General features: G+C 30.7%; 1 protein-coding gene across 1 annotated transcript; it reads right to left on the reverse strand.

The window, feature by feature from the left end:
* Positions 1-300: 300 nt before the first annotated feature.
* LOC125862235 (acetylserotonin O-methyltransferase-like) lies at positions 301-3,360 on the reverse strand. The gene is made up of 3 exons (XM_049542265.1): positions 3,090-3,360; positions 1,953-2,499; positions 301-726 (listed from the first exon to the last, which is right to left on the reverse strand). The coding sequence occupies exons 1-3, from the start codon at positions 3,326-3,328 to the stop codon at positions 403-405; spliced, it is 1,110 nt and encodes a 369-aa protein (XP_049398222.1). The 5' UTR covers positions 3,329-3,360; the 3' UTR covers positions 301-402.
* Between the last annotated feature and the right edge of the window lie 7,010 nt (positions 3,361-10,370).

Here is a 10,370-nt window from a genome sequence, read left to right on the forward strand (position 1 = left end):
CTTCAAATATATTTTTTTAAAAAACATATAATTGTTTTTGATTGATTCTTCAAAATTCCTTTATATCACATAAATTGAGGGAAAAAATAGTAACATATATTTTGGGCATGTGCTGGCATGGGCATCAAATGTCTAGTAAAATAATAATATGCTTGAGTTCATAAGTTGAAAAATACAACAAATTTCATGCTAGAAATTGTATAGATTAAATTCATAAAATAAAAATACAACATGCGTGTCCAATGCTTATGAGATCAGTACACTAGATATGTTGTTGCAGCAAATAGTAGATTAGAATTCGTAATATTAAAAAAACAACATGCGTGTTCAATGCTTACTAAGAACCTTAAAGATAAACCAATAGAGTTTACATTTTGAATTCGTCTCCGAACATCGTAAAAATCAAGAAGGATAAGCTTGAATAACAGATTGAACAGCATTAATGTGACTAATTGTGTGTCTATTAAATCCAGCTTCATTCAAAACATAAGCCCATTCTTTAGAAGTTCTCTCTTTTCCATTGGTTGTGTGAGCCATCATCACCATATCCAACATTAAACCAACATCTTTGAGCTTCTCATTATTTGATCCTCTAATAATACTTTCTTCTTTTTCACCAATTATTGCTTCCAATATTATCACTTTCCCATTGTCTTGTGGAATTGCTTCTCTACACTTTGTTAATATTTGTATGCATTCTTCATCACTCCAATCATGTAAAACCCACTAATATACATAATATATACAACAATATACATGAGGTTATGAAAATTAACAACAAAATTGAATATAAGAAATACTTCCTAGAAAAATAAATTAAAAATAAGTAGATTTTCTGACAAACTCCCTCAAAAATTAGCATGTTAGAAACAATTACGATAAACTTTAATTAAAAATCCGAGTCAAGAGTCTTTTGGAAATGGTCTATTTACCTCCACGAGATATGAGTAAAGTATGTGTACACTTTACCCTCCCTAGACTCTAGCTATGGAATTGGAGAGGGTTTGTTATTATTGTTGTTGTTTGTTGTTTCAATCAAAAATCTCTTTTAAGATTTTCATCAGAAATTTGTGTAAGGTTAGTAGAAATAGAGATAATTTCCCACCAATACAATTACTTCAACATATATACATGAAGTTATGCAAAAATACTATTTAAATAAAGCGAATTTTGTTGAAAATGTTTTTTATAGACAATTCATCGGGAATCCCTTAAACACTATTTTTTTAAAAAAAATATATCTTTTTTTATGAAATTCGTTTGAAATTGGCTCCTCAATAATGTTTCCGACATGCTTTATTGAAAATCCCTTAACGATGAACTATTTTTATACGAAATGTCCATTAGAAACTTATAATAGAGATAATAGTATAAAATATATCAATGGACAACTTTAGACCTACTCTCAAAACCTAAGGGACCATTCCATATTATTTTCTAGTACTTTTCTTGTAGAAATTATTTTGTGGGGTAGTGGACAAATCACGAATGACTTTTCTTAGCACAAAATAAATTTTAAAAAAAAAGACTTTTTAAGTCATTTTCATAACATGAATAACTATTTAAGAAATTAATTCCCATCATAATTAAAATGTCAAATATTTTAACTAAAACAAATTCAATCCATTAAAATGACTACTATTAATATCTATTTCCTACGTCCCATATTAGATGGGAATTAACTTTCTATTTTGTACTGTAATTAAGAAATTATTAATAGATTGATCAACTTTACTACTGTATTCTTTGTTTATATTAATAAGCCTCTTGGGGAAAAAAATCTAGATCTTCAAAATTTGTTTAAACTTCCCAAGGTCATATTAATTGTAGGGATAAAATGAAAAAAAAAACTAATTAATTTCTATCCTGATTAATTAGTAAAAGTTCAAGTCATATAAAACATATATTTTTAGTAAGATGTTCATCTAATATGAGACGGAAGTAGTACTCACCATGAGGAAGGCAGCATCAGCTTTGGGAACATAATTAAACATGTCACCTCCAACATGTACAACACCAGTAGCATGAGGTGCAACAGAAGCAACATGAGGGAGATCAAAATTAATCCCATTAATCCAAGGAAAAGCCTCCACCAATAATCTAAGTGTTGTTCCATCACCACCACCAACATCAACCACCGTGTTCACCCCCTCGAATATCTCGGGGCAACCGTCGATAATCGCAGATACTGCAACCCTAGCATCACACGCCATTGCGTTGTTCAAGAGGTTACTGTGTTTAGGATCAGCTTCCGCGTACTTCCAGACATGCTTTCCATGAGCTGCTTCAAAGACAGGTGTACTATTGTACTTTGATGAAATACGTGCACTAAGATTGTGCCACGGTGCCAACATCACAGGGCTGCTTTCAAATAGCAAGAAAGCAGCCATGCTATTCTCGCCTTCTTTAATAAGAAGGCGGGAAAGAGGCGTTTGAACATAGCCGCTTTTGCAGCTTTTGGTTGATGTCTCCTTGAATATTCCACGATTGATCAAGAACCTATAAAATATGTACATATTATTAACATTATTATTTTTATAACAAATATCTACTATCATATCTCTTTATAACACCATTTCACAATAAATGTCAAGTTTTCCTTATAACCGATGTTTCATCTTATGCTTTACCATATAGTTTCTATAGCATCATTTCTTTATAAAAATTAAAAAAAATATCCAAACAAATGATGATATTATAGAGAGGTTTGAGTGTTGATACTTTTTTTAGTATGTCTTAACTAAAAATAATTCTTCATATCCTTATTTAAAAATAACTTAACTTTAAGCTTTTCATTAGTTCAATAATTTTTTCCTCCCGATGTTAATTAGTAGGATAAGACATTTTCTACCTAAGAGAACTCCATACTCGGGAATTGAGCATAAGATCTCTAGTTACGGATGCATGAATATGAATACGTACTAACCTTTTCACTACAATCCTTCGTGAACTAGTCCCTTAATATAATGAGATGCTCAATTACAGTCACACAAATATTTTAAAAAATCAAATTTCTTGTATATATAGCTAAACATTGTCACGTAAATTGAAACAAACAGAATACAAAATTACAAACTAATTAATCATACCTTAGGATACGATAGAGGGAAGAAGAACAACAACCAAGTGCAATAGAAAGTTGATTTAGGCTAATAGGTTCTTGATTTTTTTCCAAAAAATCAGCAATTCCTAATTCAATGGCACATTTAATCACAGCCATTTCTGTGAAACCAAACACAAATTTCCACATATTTGCTTGTGCTTCATGAGATTGTTGAAATTTTTTTTCATCATTTGTTCTTGTTTTTCCATTTGTTTGTTTCTCCATAGTGAATAAAAGCTTAATTTAATGTTTTTGTTGGTTCTTGGAATACTTCAATGGACTGGCTATTAGGCTATTTAAATTAATAAAAATCTTTTAAATTAGTATATTATTATTATTATTTTAGTATAACATGTTGGATGGTTGTTATCACGGGCGTCTCAAGGGGATTTCCCGAGTTCACGCGAATCTATGCCCCTCTTTCGAGATCATATATATAGTTGTATTATATATTGAAAAATAACGAGTGAACATACATAAAGTATGATACAATGCAATCATTATTGAGCGCATATGTCTTTCTAAGTGATGTTAGAAATTTGAATCTTACATCTATTTTGTTCTTTCAAACAAAAAATGGGCAACGTACACTTCTCTTCTAAGTGATTATTGGTAGCATTTTTGACGTTTTAAACTAAATTTTTTTATTGCATCAATCTTTCAAAACAATTCAAGTCTATCATATTGGAAATTTCTCAATTATTTTTAGTATTGTAATTTTTTACTATAAATAGCCAAATGTATATATTAAAATGAGTAATATTGAATGATATTATATACGGTCAATGCATTCAATCGATTTCAATACCTCCGATATCTTAGGGTTTGTTTAGCCATGCAATATGAAATTATGATGTAAAATTATGAGATGAAGTTAAAATTTTGTTTGGACATGCGATTTAAATTTTTTGTATTGTATATTTTCTCATAAACATAATATTATATTCATCGTAACGAGATCCTAAATACGTACGCCGGCCTCTAATTGTTATTTGTTATATATGGTATCATAACGTACCATTATTTTTGCTTTGTGAATATAATGATGGTTTTGATTGTTATTGTATCATACCTTTTTAATTTTTATACATACAATAATGTAAATTTTATTCTTCAAACTGCTAGTATGTGATGATGAAACAACACCAAACCAATATAAGTTTTATATATATAATGCAATGTGTCATGAAGCAATACATAATACTCATCTTATAAACAAGTTGTGAGTTATTGGTAAAATTTAATTTCAGTTTTACTTTCGTGACCAACATTTGACTAAGCATATTTAATCTTTCATTACTTGAATCATGCATATTTGATTTATTTGCATAGGAATGTTCATGAATTTTAAGAATTATTAAATGTTTCACAATTTATTTAATTTCAAAACATGTTATGTTAAACTTGTATGATTACTTCATGTTCGATAATAACATATTTCTAAAAATAATCCACCAATACAACATTGCGATAAATTGAAGATTAAATCTGCTTAACAAAATATTACGAGGATTAAAATAAAAATATACACCAACTACGTAGGGACCAAAAATAAGATTTTTGCATTACTTTAATATATTTTTTTCAGAATTGTACCCCTCTGCCGAAAGAAAAATAAAATAATGTTAAATTGATATGTTCAATTTAGTTGTATAAGAATTCATATTAAAATTGGTTGTACAAGTTTACGATTTTTTAAATAATTAAGCTTAATAATGCAACTACTCCATTATTAATCCAGTACTATGTAATACGTGAAAGGTTTATCATTAAAGTTATCAAAAAATTAAGATCTTCTGGATTCTTGATAACATCATTAGAGATTTTTGTTTTCGTAAAAAGACTATTAATTATTTGTGTACGAGATAAATTTAGCTTTAGTATAATAGTTTGCGAAGTAAATTATATTAGACAAATTTAATACGACAAATTCAATCGAAAAAGTAGGTAGAGAAGCTCAAACTTAGATTGTTGATCACTAAGGTATCTTCTCTTCGGTCGCATTTAAATAAAATACTCACTTATTTTTATATTAATTGTCCACATTACTATAAATGGTAAATCTAAATTACTTGTTAATTTATAAAATCAAGATAGAATTTTTTTTTTCCCTTGTTTGCACTTACAATTAATTTCTTTTAAAAAAAGTATTAAAAAAATTTCTAAAATTTCAAATTAATAAAATTTCATTTTGGGATATCATCCCCCATATCAGATTTTTCATCAGGAAAAATATTCACTGGTTCCACAGGAACCAAACGTGTAAACGACAATATTTTTAGCTAATGAATTTACATTTATTTGTCAAATAAAAAAAAAGTATATATAAAGGAAAGTTCATCATTATTTTTATTTTTTATATTTAAAATAAATATATTAATAGAATTGTTTTATAAAGAGAAAAATGATATGGGAGAGAAGTGTGATACTTAAATTACAAAGGAAGGTAGTGTTATGAATACGAAGCTAAACCTCAAGAAACATCTCTAAACTGATAATATAATATTGTTAATATATTTGCTGGTAAAACAACATTGGCAAGCCCCTTTTTTTTGTTAATCGACAAAGGGTCAAAACTGTCATTTTGATATTCGATGAGGAACTCTTTTACCCTCTATTGAAAATTAAGAATTTAATTTGAGGTTTGAATTGATCGTGAACCATAAGATTAGATCGAAATTAAGAGGAACTAATGATGTGTTAGTCCATTTACTATTTGACGAGGAACATCATGTCCTCCATTGATAATTAGGAGTTCAATTGAATTTAATTTGACATTAATATTTGGAAGGAGCTCATATAAGAAACTCAAATCAACTATACCTCAATCCCAAATTGGTTGGGATGGATTATATGAGTCCTCTGTATCCATGTTATTATATTTAGACCATTCCATTCCAAGCCAATGTTGCACATACCTAGTTGGCAACATCCCAACAAATTAGTATTGGAGGATTTAACATGGGAAGAAAATAGAAATCACCAATTCTCTCTGTCTCATTAAATGTGGCATACTTCTCATTTCTGTGATATACTTTCTTTTTAAGTTTGTCCCTGAACGAATGACAACTTTCTGTATGTATAATCAATTTAACTTTAAATTTCACACTTTACCCTAAATGAGATGATTTATAGTCATCCCACTTGCTGGGACTACACTGGGTATGACGATATGTTGTTGTTGTTGTTGTTGAGATGATTTCTAGTAACACAAATGTGTTTGGTTTTAAACCATAAGATTCGAAAGTCTTTAGTTTTTTCTTAAACTTCATTCCTATCAAACACCGCCATATAAATTGAAATGGAAGGAGTAATATTTTCTGTCAGTTGACCACGAAATACTCTATGGGAAATACCCTCTCTACCTTCATAAGGTAGGGGTAAGGTTGCATACACACCACCCTTCCCAGACCCAACTAATGGAATTACACTAGGTATATTGCTGTTTTTGTTAGTTGAACACGAATTACAATAGCGCCTTTGCAAATTGCTTCCGAATCAACATGAGCACACCTTGATTAGTTTACTAGGTAGAGGTTATCTTTTTTCTTAATGAAGACTAGGTAGATATTATCTTCAATCAACACAAGTATTGGGTAACTCTACCCATCAAGGTATAATTAGCCGGAGGAGTACACCTAGTGTTGCATCTGCAAGGATTCCAGCCTTGATCCCAACTCCCAAGGTTATTACTCCATCTCTTCAACCACTAGGAATCCCTTATGGATAATGTTACAGTCTGAATCAGAGAACTCAACCCAAAAGACTACCTATTAGATGGGAGAGTTCATTGAGCCTATAAATTCATTACTATGTCTCTGTTTAATCAATGAGGAACAATTGACACACGACAATTCTCCTTGCTTGAGGACCAACGACTTTGTTGATCATGGCTGGCACTCTTAGAACCCCTCTGGTCAAGTTGGTCACGACTGGCATCTCATTCCTTTTTTCCTTATTGCGCTAAGTTGATCACAACCGGCACCCCACTTGGATCTAGGCTACCACTGCTGGCACTCTACTAGTTGGTCACATCTGGCACCCTTCTAGATCGATACCCACTCTCAGTGGTCTATTAGGCCATCACTTCGAGTCTCAGTCTCAAGCATTAATTGACCTGTCCTAATATCAATTGTTGTAGACTGACAGGAGAGCGCAATCCAAAAGACTAGATTATTAGGTGGAAGATGTCCATTCAACATAAAAAAATCATTACTATTTCTCTTATAATACATAGATGGTGATAGTTCAGGTAGAAAAAGAAAAAGGGAACAATGGATTGTTGAAGTGTGAAACTCGCGAAAAAAGTGATAGTTCACGTGTTTTTGTCCATTATCTCTCAAATTAACTTGGAAGTAAAAAGATCAAAACTTTGGAACAGAATTGCGTCATTTTGAGGATTTGGGCAATGTAAATAGTTCTGGTGTTGTAAACTGTGTTACATGCCAGTGGATTTGTAACTTTTGGTTTTGGTACCTTCTTGGTACTTAGTTAATAAACCTTTACCTTATCAAAAGAAAAAAACTGTGTTACTCCCTCCGTCCCATTTTAGTTGTCCACTTTAGAAATGACACACAGATTAAGGCAACAATGATTAGCACAGTGAAGTTACAATTTTATCCTTATGACAACTTTTCACTACAAAATTACAACCACTTCTTTGAATTCAAATGAAATAAATTGGAGGGAAACAACATACACTTTTACAATTTTCAAGAAGTGTAAATAAGGGTATAATAGGAAAAAATTTGTTGTCCTTTCTTGATTTGTCAAAATGGACAACTAAATAGGGACAACTAAAAAAGGAAATATGGACAACTAAATAGGGACGGAGGGAGTACATGCTAGTAGAATTGTACTGCTTGGTAAAATGTGGATCTGACAAGCAGGGAACTTGTGGGATGAAGTTATATGATTGTGATGCTTGCAATTGAAAGTTGTTTTGTCTTAGAAATTGCTTTTTCTATATATAAGTAGTAGTGTTTCTCTTCTTCTGATTCTTACAAAAAAAAAAGGTATATATGAGTTTACTCCGTATAGGTGCAGTCAGTAAGTAGTCATTGCAGTTAAAACTACTTGTCTAATGTCTGTGTTGAATCGAATTATATATGAGTTTCCTACCATTTCAGAAGAATGTGATTTATGGGCCAGTGAGTTTATAAAAAAAAAAGTTCTTTAATATGCCAGAAGCTACCTAATTTTTTGCGAGGAAATGTGGCTTAGAAAAGGTACGAGACTATTCTATTGAAGGTCTCGTAGTTTCTTATTCTTCAATTACTGTGTTGTTTCTTGTCTTCATTTATCACATTAGTCTACTATGTATGGTGTATTACATTTTCTCTCTTATTTGTCAAGCCTTGTCTACCTTTGTAGTGTCTTTTTAAAACTGCCTTGTCATGTATCACTCGAGCCAAGGGTCTTTCGAAAACAAACCTCTCTATCTCTACAAGGTGGCGATAAAATTTGCATATACTCTACCCTCCCCAGACCCATTCATGAAAATACATTGGATATGTAGTAATTGTTGTTGAGTGCCAATTGACACACAACGAGTCACCCCTTGGAAAACTATCATAACGACGCCCTTCACTTCCCAAAATCAAGGTTTCCTCAACCAAATTACAGTCCCCGTTTCAACCAGTTCAAATCCCTAATTTCATTTTTCTAAAAAAACGAATATGATCCCCAAAATTGAAATAGTACAAGTATTTTAGTGATTTTTTAGGTTGTTGAGCTAGAAAATGATGAATTACTAAATTACAAAGCATTTACTTAGCAGATAATTAACAAAATATGATATAATAAATTGGAGGATTTTTTTGCAGACCTTGAAAATGACAAAAATGGTGGAGAAGAGAACGTCAAGGGTCGGGTCGGGGCAACAAAATACAACTCGGCCGGTTTTAGACTCGGAGTTGGTTACCGAGTTCAATCCAGTCGGGTTGGGCTAGTTTGGATACTTGATTTAGAGTTCATGCGATTAGAGCCGTCAATATGGGCTAGGTCCGTTGGGCTGGCCTGGCCTAACTCGTGATTTGATAGGGTTGGGCTACGATTTTTGGAACCCATTTAAGAAAAATATTTTTTAGCCCGGCCTGAATAAGCCTGTTGATTTGTGGAGCTTGAGAAATATGGATAGGACTGGGCCGTGGGACAAATAAAAATAAAATAGATTAAAAATAACAAGATTCTAAATTCAAAATTTGTTTAAAGTTTGAAACATTACAATTTAAATACAAATTATGTTTATAAAATATGTACTACATAAAATAAAAATTTCCTAAAATTTCTAGGGAATCACTACATAGGCCGTAGCCTATGCAATATTGTCATAGTTTTTGTGTTTTTTTATTATGATCATTGGAAAACAATTAAGTTAATATTTATATTTAGCTATTTATGTTTTACTTGAAATCAAACTTAATAAATATTATAAAGACAATTTTATTTGTGGATTTAATTAACAAGTAGTAACATTTGCCCCATATAATATTGTCTTGTCGATATTTATGATCATATTTTAAAATTATAATTTAATTTTAAAAATTATAAAAAAAATATATATTTTTTTTTAAGAAAAGAGGGCTTTCCCACGTACTTGCGGGTTGGATCGACCATTTCTAGCCCACAAGAAAATAGCCTAGCCTGGCCTGACCCGTCAAATTTCAAAGCATGTATGGATTAGCCCGGATCGGGTGGGCCAACCCATGTTGACAACTCTACATGCGATACTATCTATCTTGATTGTTTACGGGTTATTGGTTAGAAATTTAGAATCGAATGAATCTGGTGTAGATAAGCTATTTAACTAAGTTTTGCTCTATTTTAGAGGATTTATTTGGTCCAAATAAAACATGATAGATTAAAATTAGATTTCTGACAGACTCGTTAACCAATTATAGTATGTCAAATTTTAGAAATGTAATAAATCAAAAATAGAAAAAATTGTAATATAAATAAACTAAAATAGTAAATAAAAGGATATAAGAAATGTACATCCAAATACGAGCTCTTGTTAAGTTTTATGGTAATTCTCGTTAAATCTAACTATCAGGATTTATTAGTATAAAAAAACATTTACTTTAATAAATATAATAGACAAAACTATTCAAAATTATATTTACATGATCATTTTAAACATATTCTAGACACAAGGGACTATTTTTGTTCTTTTTTCTTTTATAAATTATTTTTTGAGTCATTTTTCATGTTTTATTTACTTCTTTTTTTAAATAGTAAAAATCGATCAAAACTCTTTACCCTATTC

This window comes from Solanum stenotomum, chromosome 4, assembly GCF_019186545.1.
Source record: "Solanum stenotomum isolate F172 chromosome 4, ASM1918654v1, whole genome shotgun sequence".
Taxonomy (NCBI): domain Eukaryota; kingdom Viridiplantae; phylum Streptophyta; class Magnoliopsida; order Solanales; family Solanaceae; genus Solanum; species Solanum stenotomum.

What these genes read in the sequence shown, in the direction of transcription:
- LOC125862235 (XM_049542265.1), bottom strand. Translation starts at nt 3,328, where the DNA reads ATGGAGAAACAAACAAATGGAAAAACAAGAACAAATGATGAAAAAAAA. An exon ending in TCCCTCTATCGTATCCTAAG is followed by an intron (nt 2,500 to 3,089) that starts GTATGATTAATT and finishes CATATTTTATAG; the next exon opens with GTTCTTGATCAATCGTGGAA. An exon ending in CTGATGCTGCCTTCCTCATG is followed by an intron (nt 727 to 1,952) that starts GTGAGTACTACT and finishes TATGTATATTAG; the next exon opens with TGGGTTTTACATGATTGGAG.